This window comes from Grammomys surdaster, unplaced genomic scaffold, assembly GCF_004785775.1.
Source record: "Grammomys surdaster isolate TR1022 unplaced genomic scaffold, NIH_TR_1.0 126131, whole genome shotgun sequence".
NCBI classification, from domain to species: domain Eukaryota; kingdom Metazoa; phylum Chordata; class Mammalia; order Rodentia; family Muridae; genus Grammomys; species Grammomys surdaster.
This window is the reverse complement of record NW_021620939.1, coordinates 5170037-5185332: the sequence shown is the minus strand read 5'-3', so window position 1 is coordinate 5185332 and position 15296 is coordinate 5170037. Positions and strand designations below refer to the sequence as shown.

Sequence of the window (15296 nt, the reverse complement as noted above, 5' to 3'; positions counted from 1 at the left end):
GCTAGCATAAGCCTTCTCAGGCCAGTGGCAGACTGAGGCTCAGAACTGCTGTAGGCCTCAGACAGGTGTGAACATTGGCTATAGAACCCTGAGAACAAGTGCTGGCTAAGGTTAGGTGTCACTGTTTCATACATCTGTCCTTTCCTCCTGCTGCCTAGCATGCTTTCTTAGCTATTGCCTGATTCCTCCCTGTTTCCTATTCTTGCTCACAGCCCCATGAACTTGATGGGCACAGGCCGCCATTCATCATCCTCTCTCTCCTCACATGCCTCTAGTGAAGCAGGAAACATGATGATGATGGGTGACAGCTCTATGGGCGAAGCTCCTGAAGACCTCTACCATCACATGCAGGTACCTGAGCTGTGCAGGAGGTTACCGTGAGCAGGTTACCATGACTAGAGGACTCACTTTTCTGGAGTCTGGTCTGGTGGCTGGAAACTCAGAATTTCTAGTTTCTGGATTCAGAACACACATCTCCATAGCTAGCAAAGCTGCCTTCTTTCTGTATACCACCCCAAGTCTTATTTTCCATGCCTTATTTTGCAAGCAGGAAATCTAGCATCAGACCTAGCTGCTGTTATAGATTGCATAGCAAAGGTTTTCTGTCAAATTAGCATCCTGTTTGGCAATCCTAATAGCTAAGTCCTTCTTTCTTCTCCATGTGCAACACTAAAATAGAGCCAACGCAACTGCCTTGCTCCATGTGGATGGGTGCATTAGTGCATGCCATCAGTCCAGCCCCCAGCAGGGTCTGGAATAAAGGATCTGTCACTTGGCCTAGGTCCTCAAGGACATAAGTGCATAAGCCAGCTCTCTGTCTCTGCCATTTTACAGCACTGACCTCTCAGATGTGCTCATCTCTCTTCCTTTGCAGCTTGCATATCACAACCCCAGGTACCAGGGCTCAGTCACCAACGTCTCTGTTCTGTCCTCATCCCAGGCAAGCCCTTCTTCCTCCAGCCTGAGTTCGACGCATTCAGCACCATCCCAGATGATTACCTCTGCCCCTTCCAGCACCCGAGGTAAGGATGACAGGATGGTGCTTGCTGAAGGAGAATACAAAGTTTCGTCAACACTATTTGCCTTCCTTTCATCTGTCCTTATATCTCTGAGAGTGGCCTTGTTGTCACCAAGGGACACTTAATTTCTTTTGTAGATTGATAATGAAGTTTTTGAAGTTAGAGAAAAATAACAGGGCAAGCAAGTTGGAATTCTCACCAGCAGCCTAGAGGCGAGAAATGGAAGAGGGAAAGAGAGAGTTAAACTTTTCTGTGTTAGAAGTCAGAAAAGCAGGTAGGTTCAGCAATATAAATCTACAAGAAACTGCAGTAAAGAATGGAAATCTTTGGGGAAGATTGGGAAAGAACGGGCATTCCCAGAGTGTTTAGACAAGCAGGTTTAGAATTGGGTAGATATCCAGAAAAGGGAAATGGAGAGGGAGGAGAGGGAGGTTTTTAGTTGAATGAAAAGTAACAAGGATGTGTTGGAGGACAAGAGAGGACTGGGCAGCTGATGCCTTTGTGATTTGGTGAGGAAGTATTTTGTTTGGGGGTTGTTGTTGTTGTTGTTGTTGTTTTGAGATAAATTCTCACTATGTAGTCCTTACCTGGTGTGGAACTCAATGTGTAGACCAGGATTACTGGAAATCACAGAGAACCACCTGCCTCTGCCTCCCAAGTGCTGGGATTAAGATTGTGCCACCACGCTTGTGCAGTTTTTACTGGTGGGGTACAAAATCGCCTTCCTAAGGGTATGGCCTAGGCCTTGAGTGTACAAGCACTACTCAACCTTTTAGACCCACTAAGGAGGAAATATCTAAGTTTGGTTTAGCCTCGTGGCTAGCTCAGAGTTGTTCTGGGTAGCCTAAATTTAGGGCACACTTAAGATAGAGGTTAAAAACTACCTGCATTTACTATTGTCAGTTTTACCTTCTAGATTTCTTAACTTCTAGATTTCTTAGGCCAGTAATGGATAAACAACAGCAAATATTGCTGTCAGTTTACCTTTTGGTTTTGTTTGGAGCCAGTTTGGAGCCCTTGTTAACTGATTTAGGTCTAACCTTAGATACAGCCAGCTTATGGATCATCATCACTTACTAAAGGGCCAGTATTGTTTGTTTTTAATATAGCCATGGAAGGCCAGCACTTGGAAATGTTATATGCATCATGGATATTTTCCATGTTGTATGGAAAATCTGTCTCCTTTTAATTGCCTTTAACAGGGTATTTACTTATTACTGGCCATGTTTGTCACAGAGAACTCCAGCATTGATACTCATATGCCTTAAATGGGGCCTGAGAAGTGATAGTCGTGTAGGGACTCTTCATTCACTCTCTTTCTGCCTACCAACCCCATTACTGTGTTGAAGAATGTTTATATTTTCAGCACCCAGACTTTTGGAATTGGGTCACCTCTCTTTAGCTGACTTTAGATCCTTCTCTGGCAATATTTTCTGCCATGCTGCTACTTGGTACCCAGTATCATTTCTACATCAGTAAAAGGACATGGCCCAGAAGAAAACTCAGTCCTTTCACAATGAAATGCTTGCCATGTAAAATGATCTGACCCTGTCAGCCAGTTGCTGGCTGTTGATTTCAGGCTTCAGAAGAATAAGTTCTTTTTCTTATGATTATTTTGTATACAAAGAAAGACAGTATAAATTTATAACATGAAGGAAAGGCTCTCTCCAAAGTATACAAACCTGTGAGGCACTCAGTAGACAAAATGGAAAGGACTGATGTAGTATGTCCTGGTGGAAAGATGCAATGACAGCCAGGAAAACCTTGGCAAAGTGGAGAGAAGCAAGTAAGGTCACAGCAGAGCAGTCACGGGCGAAATTAATCACCTTTGAGTTCATATGTCCAGTGAGGAAATGAATTTGGGCTACATGTCTTCACACTCACAAGCCCTCTACCAATATTGCTTTCCTACATGAACTACAGGATCCAGACAACAGGGCCAAGCTTAAGGAAACAGTCTATGAAGGTTGCAAACAGACAGGACTGTTCATTATGAAAAGGGCCTACTAAAAGATGACTTTGGCAGCAGAAAGGAAGGAAAGCCCAAGACGTAGCTGTGGATGTCTGGACACTGGGTTTGGTTTGGTTTGGTTTGTTTGTTTGTTTGTTTGTTTTTTGTTTGTTTGTTTTTTTTTTGTTTTTCATTTTTTTTTTTTTCGAGACAGGGTTTCTCTGTGTAGCCCTGGCTGTCCTGGAACTCACTCTGTAGACCAGGCTGGCCTCGAACTCAGAAATCCACCTGCCTCTGCCTCCCAAGTGCTGGGATTAAAGGCATGCGCCATCACCACCCAGCCTGGACACTGGTTTTTACAGTGTCTTTCAGTAAGTGTCCTGATTAGAGCTGCAGAGATAGGCCTGGTTGTTTTCCCTTACCTGAAGACTCCTAGATAGCCTCAGCCATACCCAACATTTTATCTGGCTATTCTTACAGATTATTAATGGATGTTTAAGGTCTGTATTACTATGGTACTGCTTTAAAAAATTATTTATGTGTATGTCAGATTCCCTGGGACTTGAGTTTCAGACTGTTTAGAGCTGCCTGGTGGGAGTGTTGGGAGTAGGTGTTCTGAAGCTTATGTTCTTAACCATTGAGCCATCTCTCCAGCTCTAATACTGCTCAATACTCCTTGGTGCCATGGCTGCTGTCAGAGATGTTTGAAGCTAGCTGGTATCACCTACATTTCGTCACTTTTCTCATTGCTATGACTAAATGTGACAGTCAACTTGAGGAAGAATTGATTGGGCTTTAAGTATGAAGTCATTGCAGCAGCAAGATAAGGCACACTCACTCGCTTCCTCCTAACTTTCTGTGAAATCAGCTCAGGCCTCTGGCCTATGGGATAGGTCTTCCCTCCTCACTTACAACTCTCTGCACCCAGAAGTCTGTCTCCTGGGTGATCCTAAATCCACGGGCGCTGAGATAACCATTGCACCATGATTTTTCCCTGTAGCAAACTAGTAATTGATTTGGTCACTCACAGACTTTCCTGAATGCTCAGTGGGGTCTGCATGGCTCTTGTCTTGTCTAAGAAGCACGGCAGAGTGAAGTAGAGGAGAGTCTCTCCTGGCTATCGCTTCATTTCTATTGCCTTTGCTGTCCGTTGCTGCAAAGTATAAAGTGTTCTCCAACCTTACATGCTTTAAATCAGTTGTCTCTCAGAATTATGAATTAAAAGGATGTGTCATGAGGAGAGGAACATATATTTGAGAAATGAAGTCATTGATGATCACCATTTTTAGAGACAAACTCTCCCAGTGGCTGGACTCCAGAATATTACACAGAGGAAAGTTGAGAAAAGCTCCTCCCCTCTCTAAGGCATTAAGTATTAAATAGAACTTGGCCCGCCGGGCGGTGGTGGTGCATACCTTTAATTCCAGCACTTGGGAGGCAGAGGCAGGCGGATTTCTGAGTTCGAGGCCAGCCTGGTCTACAGAGTGAGTTCCAGGACAGCCAGGGCTACACAGAGAAACCCTGTCTCGAAAAACAAAAACCAGGAAGAAAAAAAAAAAAAAAAAAAAAAGAACTTGGCCCGAAACAGGGAAACAGGGAACTGATAGCCAGAGCAGAAGCAGTAAGGAAAAAAGGGAGCCACTTTCCACTACAGCACCTGCATAGTCTATACACGGCCATCAGAGAAAGTTAGCCGCTCAAATGTCTCTTAAGCACCATGTAGGACCTGTGAGGGAAGACACATTGTGTGGAGCCAGTGGGATGGCTCAGTGGGTTTTTAAAAAGCACTTGACACACAGGCCTACATGACCTGCGTCCCATCGCCAGTACCCTCAATGGAAGGAAAGAACTGACCCCCGACTCGCACACTGTGGCATGTAGATGTTCTCACTCTCTCACACACAGTGTTTTAAAAGTTTGCATAGCATCCTAGGGTAAGACAATGTTTTCAAGTGAATGTGGCAGTGTAATAATGGAAGTACTCTTGGCAAACAAGGCAGTGAATGGTCTGTTCATTCATTAATGTCTTGTTACCAGTGAGGGGGAAGGCTTCCTTGGATAAGGTCTGGAGTGGAATCGTCCTCCTCACTCCTGGATCATAAGATCATTGTCCCTCCTTGACACACCCATTGACACCCAGTGCTACAGTTCCTGTAACACTGGGAATCTGTGAGACCAGTGGCCTGCAAAGTACAGTCTAATTCTTGTAAGTCCATGGCTCCCCCTAGTGCTCAAAAGGCAGATTAAGCCTGTGAAATAGATTTGTAATCCAGTGGCACTAGGACCCAACTTGCCTAAGGATTTTTGGAGTGCACCTGAAGCAGTTCAAAAGTCATATAAATGGATAAGCCCTTGTGCTATTTAAATATCTTAATGTTAACATCACTCTTGTTCCACCAAGGGACTGGCTGCCTAGGGCAGAGACACATGAGTCAGCTGAATTGAAGAAAATTAATGCACAGTATGTTTGTTGTTATATCACAAGAAGAGCACCACAACTGGAATGTAAGTCCTCAGCAGAGCTCCAGGCTGTTCCTCCATCACAGCCCCAGCGTGGATCAGGGCAGCACACATGGATGCATAGTTGGCATCATGAGCCATATTTTGACTGAGCTGATGTCAAAGTGATGTTTCTTTTTTGTCCTTTTTGGATAGTCACATCCAGAAATTGTCCAGGGGGCTCAGTCTCTCAGCTGGGAAGGCAGAGACACTATCAGTGGGGTTTAGAGCTTTTTTCCCCTTTCTTTTCCTTTTCTTTATATATACATCTTCTTCAGATTTCCTAAAAGCACAAATTTTAAAAGAGAACATGAGTATCTGTGAAGCCACAAAACAAGAAGTTTAAATTTTTAAAAAATAATTATATTTTATGTATTCCCTTATCAGTGAAGGGCATTGTAAAAGATAAGTCCTAAAGCCTGCCCAGAGGTTATCTCAGGACAGCAACAGAAAAAGTAACAAAAATAACTGGGAAAAGCTACTTGCTGGTGTTTACACAGATTTTTTGGACTACAATGGATACTAGGATTTTTCAAGGACTCCTGTAGTGAGCTGGCTGAAGACTTGGGTTTGCTTTGCTTGAATCATCTTCTTCTTCTTCTTCTTCTTCTTCTTCTTCTTCTTCTTCTTCTTCTTCTTCTTCTTCTTCTCCTTCTTCCTTCTTCTTCTTCTTTTCTTCTCCTTCTCCTTCTCCTTCTCTCTCTCTCTTTTTCTTTCAGTACTGGCACCACAGGCTCAGAAGAGCCTAGGGGGTGGTGAGTTTCAGGGACTCAGAGCCTGCCTAGGATCTGCAGAGACACCTCTCAGCTGAAGCCAGTGGGCTAGTCTCCACTGCCCAGCTTCTCAAAGCTGAATCAGCCAGAGAAATTAGGGCCCAAATGACTTTGCCATGAAGGGACTGGAGGATAGGCTGTTGTCTGATTCAATAAAGTACGTATTTGCAGAACTGTTAATATTATCCTGCTGTCCCAGGAGAGCTAACACATTATCTTACTGCTTCCATAGAAAGCTTTCTTAAGAACCACAGATGGGAAGTTCCTCAGTGCTCTGACAGCACCTCAGCCCAAGTCACTGAAGTGTCTTCACAGAAAAGGACATGAAGCTGGGTGGTGGTAGCACATACCCTTGACCCCAGCACTTGGGAGGCAGACACAGGCAGATCTCAAGTTTGAGGCCAGCCTGGTCTACAGATCGAGTTCCAGGACAGCCAGAGCTGTTACACAGAGAAACTCCGTCTTGAGAAAACCAACAAAAACAACAACAAAAGAGCCTGGGTCTAAGTCCCTTAACTACTTGATTAGTTCCATGCCTATCAAGAGAACAAGGCAAGTATCAAATTCACCTGTGTGCAGGGACCTGGGCTCCCAGCTAGACTGGCTTTAAGAGCTGCAGTAGGTCCAACAGGTAGGCAGAATCAAGGTTCTGAGAGCCTACCATGTGGAAGGGATATGCCAAAAAGGAAACCAGCAGAAAGTAGAACCACTGGTGTTTGAAGAAGGTAAGTGTGTATAGACCCAGTATGTCAAGTCAGAACGTTGTAATTGTTATTCCAAGTGTCTCTTGTCTTTGTGTTACGGCTCTGTCACAAGCTGGCCTTGGTTTCCATCCAGGTCCTCTAGAAGATGTTAGTGTCTAGGCCACACCTCTGCCCTGAGAGCACAAGGTTCAGAAACCCCAAGAACTCTGCACCAGGCTTCAACTCTCCTTACCTTTTTTTCCTCTGGGCATGGTAGTAGCCTCTGTCAGACAAGACCAGATACAGTCTTTACATCTAACCACTAGATCTGCTTCATGCCTCTCGTGTTTTGCTGAGTTAGTTCACTCTAACTGTGAGGGACACCTACCCTGGTCCTAAGGATGTGTAGCCACTGAGCCTTCCATCTGTGGTTTGTCATCTGTTCGTGATTGTTCTCACTTGGTTACAGGCTCTCCCTCTCTGCCAGATAAGTACCGACATGCCCGGGAAATGATGTTGCTGTTGCCTACACATCGGGACCGCCCAAGCAGTGCCATGTATCCAGCAGCCATCCTAGAGAATGGACAGGTAGCAGACCTAGCCCTGACTAACTGTACTCTGCTACAAGTGTGTTGGCTTGGGTTCCTTCATTGCATTTGCTAAACCTTTGCAAAGTCTTGCATGCCTCCCTCATTCTTCTGTAAGAGGGCTGTTGGACTCCTAGTTTGAGGAAGACAGTGAATCTGAGGGCCAGAAATCAAGACAGAGTGCAGGTATGAGGCAAAAGGGTTAAGACTAGGCTTGCTTGGGTATCTATCTAAACCTCTGGCCAGCTTTCTGGAATACTCATTTCCTGTTCCTCTGGCATAAGAAGTTGGCTTTTATAACATCTTGAGAAAGCTGTAGTGAGCATAGGTATGAAGATGTCTGTGTGTCTTGCTAGGGTTGCCCTTAAAACATAGTTTTCTAGACACCCTGCTTGGACCAGCAAGTAACACTTGACCCTATGCAGTTTGCCCCTGCCTTTCTATTCCAAGACCATAACTGTCCTAGGCCCAAAGTGTCAGGAGTTTCTCAGTAGCACCTCTCTGCCAGCAGAAGTCAGATCTCATGGGAGGAACTGCTAAGAAGAGCAGTGGGACCTGCCAGGCTCCAGGTTTGGGTGCTGCTTTCTCTCCCCTTAGTGCTAACCTGAATCTGGGTGTGGCTTTCCAAGAGTTAAGACCTGTCAGTGCTCAGGAGGCAGACAGGGTCTTTAAACCTGTCAATGGTCTCCCTGGCAAACAGGAAGATGTGACAGTAAAATAATGGAAGGCACCTATGTTCTGCACCTGGGTGATATCTCAAGTATCCATGGAAGTGCTTGGATCCAAATAAGCCTGGACTGTTGAAACAGACTTCCTAGGGCTGCTGTGGAGCTCTTGGCACATCTCAGCATGAGCCCTCTGACTGCTTTATATCCTTATGTGAGCTTAGATCCTGCCTCCTGTAATCCATAACACTGCCTCCCATGATGTAGCTGGCTGTTCTCACCCTCTGATATTTTTCTCCTTCTCTCAGCCACCAAACTTCCAGCGGGCCCTGTTCCAGCAAGTAGTTGGAGCCTGTAAACCCTGCAGTGACCCCAATCTGTCTATGGCTGAAAAAGGTACTTTCCTCACTCCAGGAACTCTCTCATGTTTGTCCCATCTTGAGTGTCTTACTCTTGTTCCTGAGTTATCAACTGTCCAGTCCTGAGCCACAACACAATGCCCAGGTCTGTCTACCTAGACATAGTGCTAACCAGTTCCTCAGTTCACTGTTTAGACCACACCTGGCATGGATCCTGTTTGTCTCTCTGTATCTCTCCCTCTCTCCAGGGCCACCCTCATAGAGGCCCAACTGCCATCTGCCTTGAGTTATTCATTGTAACTCAGGTTGCTGTGGGCATCTACTCTCCTTGGTTCTTCCTAATGGCTTCTAGAATTTAGTATGCCCAGTGGTCCCTTTGGGGCTTCAGAAACTCTTTAGAGCTCAGAATGGACTGTGGCCATTGAAAGCCCCCAAAGGAATGGAAAAGATATACTACACTGAATTTCCCAAAAGTAGGTTTCCACATGGAAAGCTCTGGGGGCTTCAGTGAAGTCCAGTCATTCCTTAGCCACTCTGGTTACTGGTTCCATCTGTTCAGTACCATGCAATTGAGAAACTCTCCCTAAAACTGCAGCTGTTTAGATGCTGACACATTACCTTGTGCTCCTCAAGCTGATAGAAGAACCAGCGTCTAACCTCTATGACCCTGAGCTGAAGCCCCAGACACCTGAATTAGTTTTAGCACAGCAGTACCTAAATGGAGACCAGGCTGAGCTTGTCTGTCAACTAGAGGCTGGCCCTATAGTCCTCTCCTCACCTCCATCTGTTGTGCTCCGTGCACATTCACTTCCTAGCAGTCTAGTGTGTTGTCCCTTAGCCCCTCAGACCCTGTCCCTTCATCCTGTTGTCATTGCACTTGCTCACCAAGCGCTGTCTGCTGTCCTCACTGCCATTGTTTCCTCTCTTGATTATCATAGAGGACAAAGTCTGTGTCCTTTTTAAGGGGTCAAACACTGGGTCCAAATCCTCGGTTCCTAGTGAGCACTAGTGCCAGATGCTCAGCCACAGAGCCTACTGAAGATGCCGTCCTAACCTCAAGCTACACTTCCTGAGAAAGTGGCTTCTTGGATTCCTGCACCAAAGACCCGAAAACAATGGGCCTTTTTGGCCTAGGAGGCCAGAATCCACAATGGGTTTTCTTCACCTAAGATGCAGCTCAATCTCTAAACTATCCAAGAGTCACACAGCTCAGAGCTCAAATGAGTATTGGTGGTCAGACCAGGATGCTACATCAGCTGGACACAGAAGAGCTTCAGGCCTCGGGCCATTCTGCAGCAAGGAGCTAGACTTGGCCACCCTAGGTGTATGAGGGAAGGGCAGGTGTCTCCAAAAAAAAAAAAAAAAAAAAAAAAAAAGCTGAGCCCAGAGCTACTATATCATCCAAACTACAAGATCAGCACTTGGTGTCAATAAATTAGACAATTTCCCATTGGTAATACCTAGACCAGAATAACTCCAGGGTCCCTGTCTTAGGCCCCCTTAGAAACCTACCTCTCACCTGTAGATTTTTTTTTCTTTGCCAGTCAGTCCCAGACAAGTCTGCCCTCTAGCCAGGGACTGTGCACTGGGGACTTGAGGCCAATGCTGCAGATCTGTTAATGCTAATATATGACAGGACACAGTGGGTATTGTTCTTCTACTAGGATAAATCATTCTCTTGGCCACCCTACATGGTGAAGGTCCACTGGCCTCACTGTAGATTTATGGCTTCTGGTTGACATGGAATGACTCACTCAGACACCATCTTAAATACACCCTTCCTGTCATTCTTCCCCACAGTGTTCCTGATCTCAAGTTCCTTTGGACCCTTGGGGTAAACTTTTGCAGCTCCCGCAGTTCTTTCAGGAGTTGGAACACATCTGCAGTCAGATTGTCAGATCCTTTTGGAGAAGCTTCTCAGAATCATCTCTAAGCTGCTGCTTCCCTGAGATCTGTGGCTTTCATTATAAATGTCATCCTTTGTTTTGGGGGAAGAGAGAGCTTGAGTGCTCAGAACCAAGAAGCTCCTGCTGTACCCTGGAGAACTGGGAAGAGGGGAGCACCTGTTCTTGAGCTCAGGCTTTCTGAGAAAGCCATCAGATGCTTAGCAGATACAGAATTCTTTCTTGAAAATAACAGCTCAGTGGCTACTCATCAGATTCAGATGCCCTTCTTTCTGCTGTTAGCTATCAATATATCATGAGCTTAAGCAGTTTTTACAACTGAAGTTTTACCTGTGCTGTGCTGCAAGCACATGCTAGTCCCTGAGCAAAGAGAGGAAAATGATGTCACCCTTGGAGTGCCGTGGGCCCAGCACTTAGAAGCATATCCTACTCCAAGACTCTTTCTAGAGGTTTCCAGTTCCTATCAGACCTTGGAATTCGCCATTGAATGTCTGGGCCAAGAAAGGCCAAACTTTGGATATCTTGAGCTCCCTCTAGGAACCACTGCCTTAAAATAGTGCCCATACCAGACACCTGGAGTAGGCTGCCCTTCCAAAAAGCTCCATCAGGGCAAAGCTTCTGAACAGAAGCTAGCTTCTTGCTAGCATTTGTTCTCTGGAAAGAACCAATTAAACGTGTTCCACATTTCTTCTTCTGCAGAGTGGCCAAACCCCCAAATCACAAAAGTCCTTTCCACTGCTCCTCTCCTCTCTCCATTTACAAAGATCTGTCACCCAGTTGTAGCCAAGAGCCAGCATTGAGGCACTGGACTGCTTTGTCTGGGGCCTGCTCTATTCTGTATCCCAGGACTCCATCCTGCTTTTCACCAGGGAGTAAGCACTGGAAGAGCCTTGATCTAACTCTAACTCAAGAAGAATTCTTTGTCCTGTGCTCTTTGTGTGATCTTCTTAGCTGACATGCTGTCCTTCCTGTGACCTAGTTTTTCTTCTGACAGATCCCAAAGACTGCAGGTGTTTAGTTTTTCTTGTACCTCCTCTTAGCTTGCCTTATCCTAAAATAAACACTCTTCAGAAATCAGCTTAGCCTTGCCATCCTAGGCAACTCAGTCTCTGGCCAGTCATCTCTCTTTGCCTTGCTTGGCCAATTTTTCACCTGTAGGGCCTGCCTGACATGCCACTTGTGTGCTGGCTACACAAAGCACACCTAGAGAAGCTTCAGGCTATAAGGCAGCTTCTCAGAGTTCAAGAAGTAACCTCCATTCACTCCATCTCTTTCCACCCTTCAGAGGTGCCAGCAGCCCCCAGCAGCTGGAGCCTGGATAGCGGAGCCCAAGAGGCCCAGCCCTTCCTGTCTGCCCTCATGGGGCACATCATGGTTCCCCCAGTGCCTCCCCGAAGCCTGCTGCATGGTAAGCGGGTCCCTCAAATAGTTTCTGGTCTCTAACTCTGAGCAAGGACTAGATCAGTAGCTATCTAGACCATCTCAGCCAAGGAAAAAAGCATCCACACCACAGAGAGGAGCCTGCTGAATATTGAGGCCAATAAGGTTTCTGAGTCCTACAAGCTAGCCCAGTGAGGCCATCCCAGCTAGGGAGGCTGAAGACAACAAAATCAACTATGCCAAATACACCACTCATCAGCCTACCATCAACCAGCCAGCGGACTACAACTTCTACCTGGGGCCTGCTGTCTCATGGGCTCTGAAGCACTCAACTTTCCTGGTCTCCTATGTGAAATGCGATTATTTTACCCCAGCAACCTGTATTTTACAGACTGTCAGTATAAAGAAAGGTTTTCTGTGGCCTTCAATGCTGAGATGTTCTCAGGAGACTTTTCCACACCTGCCCAGTGCCCAGCAAGGTGGTGCTGCTGTGCCACTTGTGCAAGGGCCCCAGCTGAGCTCTGGTTCTTTTCCCTTTACAGGTCATTACTCCTTACACTTTGACGCCTTCCACCACCCTCTGGGTGATACCCCCCCGGCCCTCCCTGCCCGGACGCTGCGCAAGGTAATGTACTGAAGCAACTGTCCCACCGCCTCATCTGCTGTAGAATCACCCCTGGGGCCTACAAGAGGAACCTGAACCCTCCCCTGCTCCTCTGTCCTGAGAGCCTAAGCTGGCAGAAGCTGGGGGTGGCCAGAGCCACACTAGAGCTGCGGGTGACCTGTGCATCCTGCAACAGATGTGATGAGGAAAGGGAGACCAGAGAGTCTTGTGGACAATCCATGGCAACAAAAGTATGTGCGCACTCAGTAGTGAGCACTGAGAAACTTGGGGGCTCTCTGCCAATACCACGGGCTCTCAACGCACTGTAGTCCAGTAGCTAAAGAAATGTCCCTGTGGTGGGTTATAGAGTTTTTAAAACTAGTGTCAACTGAAAATGAGAAATATCAGGCACAAGAGTTTTATAAAAATTTCAAGAAGTAAAATTTAAATCTTGTTAGCTTAATTTTTCTGAAAATGGGAAAAGATCGAGTTTGTGATCAATTTTAGCAGCAGAATAGCATTCATCCGATCTGTGGCACACCAGGGTTCCTTCTGCCTGATGACCCAGCCCTTCTGTCAGTAACTCAGACCACACCCAACCTGGGACGTAGCCCCAGGTGCACCATCAGCCAGGGCAGAGGCATTTATTGGCCCTCAGAAATAATAGTGATTCTGGGGCTCCACTAGCTTGCTTTTGTGGGGGTAGATACTTAGAGGGTCATTGCTGAAGAAACAGACATGAAGCTGATGAAACTTTAAAATTCATTGATAAGCAGACTCTTGGTCTCCACACGGCAGGCCAGTCCACCTATCTAGAAAGGGGTTCTAACTTACCCACCCTTTCCTTCGCACAGTCTCCTCTCCACCCCATCCCAGCCTCCCCTACAAGCCCCCAATCGGGCCTGGATGGCAGCAACTCCACGCTGTCTGGCAGCGCCAGTAGCGGTGTGTCCTCCTTAAGTGAGAGTAACTTTGGGCATTCCTCAGAGGCCCCACCTCGAACAGACACCATGGACTCCATGCCAAGCCAGGCCTGGAATGGCGATGAAGACCTTGAGCCACCCTACCTCCCTGTCCACTACAGCCTCTCTGAGTCCGCTGTCCTTGACTCCATCAAGTCCCAGCCATGCAGGAGCCACTCAGCCCCAGGGTGTGTCATCCCTCAGGACCCCATGGACCCACCTGCGCTGCCACCCAAGCCCTATCACCCCCGCCTGCCAGCCCTAGAGCACGATGAGGGGGTGCTACTTCGGGAGGAGGCTGAGAGGCCAAGGGGCCTGCACCGCAAGGCCTCACTGCCTCCTGGGAGTGCCAAAGAGGAGCAGGCCCGCATGGCCTGGGAGCATGGCCGAGGGGAACAGTGAGGAGCAGAGAGGCAGCTGCACCACCATCATCCATGAGCAGCTTGCCCAGGCACTCCAGGTCTGAAAAGCAAGTCCCTCCCAGGGAGCTGGAGGCTTGGCACTCAGGAGAAAACCACCAAGAGTCTCTGTTCTACTGCCGTGAACTCATGTTTTGCCATGTTCAGAGGCCACAGCAGCATGAAGGGTTGTGGCTTCTTTCATTTTACTTTTTGTTTCCATTTTTCTGGGTTTTTCTTTATGCAGTAGTTGCTTTCTTCCTCCTGCAGTTCCAGACCACATGGAGCTATATGGAAATATTGCACAGACATAATTGCTTTGCAGCACTGCAGAGTCCAGGAACAGGAGCCCAGGCCCTCTCTCCATGATAGAGATTTGGAGAATGGAAGTTGCACTAGGGACCTCTTCCTTTGCTGTATGGACAGAAAATTCTTGAGTGCATTCAGGGATTGCAAGGACCACATGGACTACATGTCACAGGTGGACAAAGGGGCCACAAGCCGTTTTGCACAATGCTTGTCCACCTGCCCACTCTTCCCATCTAGAGTGTGCAGCTGAGGGGCCAGTCAGGCCCATGGCTGCCCTAACTGCATGCCGAGGGCATACTACCAGGCTTCCATGGGCCAGGCTTGTCTCGTATCCCACGTGAACGTTATTCGTCACTTTTATTTTGGACCTTTTGCTCCTTTCCACTCAAAACACCTCATGATCTGCAGAAGCCTCCCTGGCTCAAATGGACTCTAAAGGGTTATTATCTCTTGTCCTGGGGCTGGATGAAATGAAGATAGAAGGGCGTTCACTCCTGCAGGGAGTTAGGCCCCTTCCCTTTTATTAGAAAGAGCTGGTGTAAGAGTGAGGCTGGAGTGTGGCAGGAGCCAGAAAACCTTTTTGCTTTCACAGGTGGCCCCAAATGCCTGCCATTTAGAGCCTGAATCAGGGATTTTCAGCACTACCTCTGAGCCTTGGGGTTGGCTGCCCAGCCTGGCTTCCAGGCCCTGAGGATGTGTGGTCAGGTTCAGCAAGCTCCTGGGTTTAAAAACATACATACATACATACATACATACATACATACATACATACATACATACATAAATAATGAACGGTGGGAGGAAACTTCTTTTGGAGACAGAGAGCCACACAGGTAAAACTGTTATCTTCCACACGGCCAAGTACTGAGCCCTCCACGCCAAACCCATAGGGACTGCCCACCACTCAGGGTTCAGGACAGGCAAAAGGGCAGTTTTTCCAAACCTCCCCAGTCTGTCAGGCAGGGCACAGTGGTGACTTTATAGGAAATTCTTTCATGTCAGGGTACTGACTTTACTCTTGGTATTATGGCGGGGGTATGGTAATATTTCACCAGGGTGCTTCTAAGTTACTTTTTAAAATAACTTGTCTTGAGGCAATTGTTTCCTTTTATTTGCTTACATTCACATCAGTGATGGCCATAAAACTACCTTCTCCTTGATGAGCAGGTATGTTGCTCCCTCCCCAATTCCCTTTAACTTGTC

The 15296-nt window shown here is 46.9% G+C and overlaps 1 protein-coding gene across 1 annotated transcript in view; it reads left to right on the top strand.

Moving 5' to 3' along the window:
• Dock3 (dedicator of cytokinesis 3) overlaps positions 1-14488 on the top strand; it is a 200895-nt gene extending 186407 nt beyond the window's left edge. The window contains exons 44-49 of the mRNA XM_028756841.1: positions 213-351; positions 875-1022; positions 7395-7513; positions 8486-8573; positions 12363-12445; positions 13279-14488. Of these exons, the coding sequence (XP_028612674.1) occupies positions 213-351; positions 875-1022; positions 7395-7513; positions 8486-8573; positions 12363-12445; positions 13279-13788 (1087 nt within the window). The 3' untranslated portion in view covers positions 13789-14488. The remainder of the gene's footprint in view (positions 1-212; positions 352-874; positions 1023-7394; positions 7514-8485; positions 8574-12362; positions 12446-13278) is intronic.
• The last annotated feature ends 808 nt before the right edge of the window (positions 14489-15296 follow it).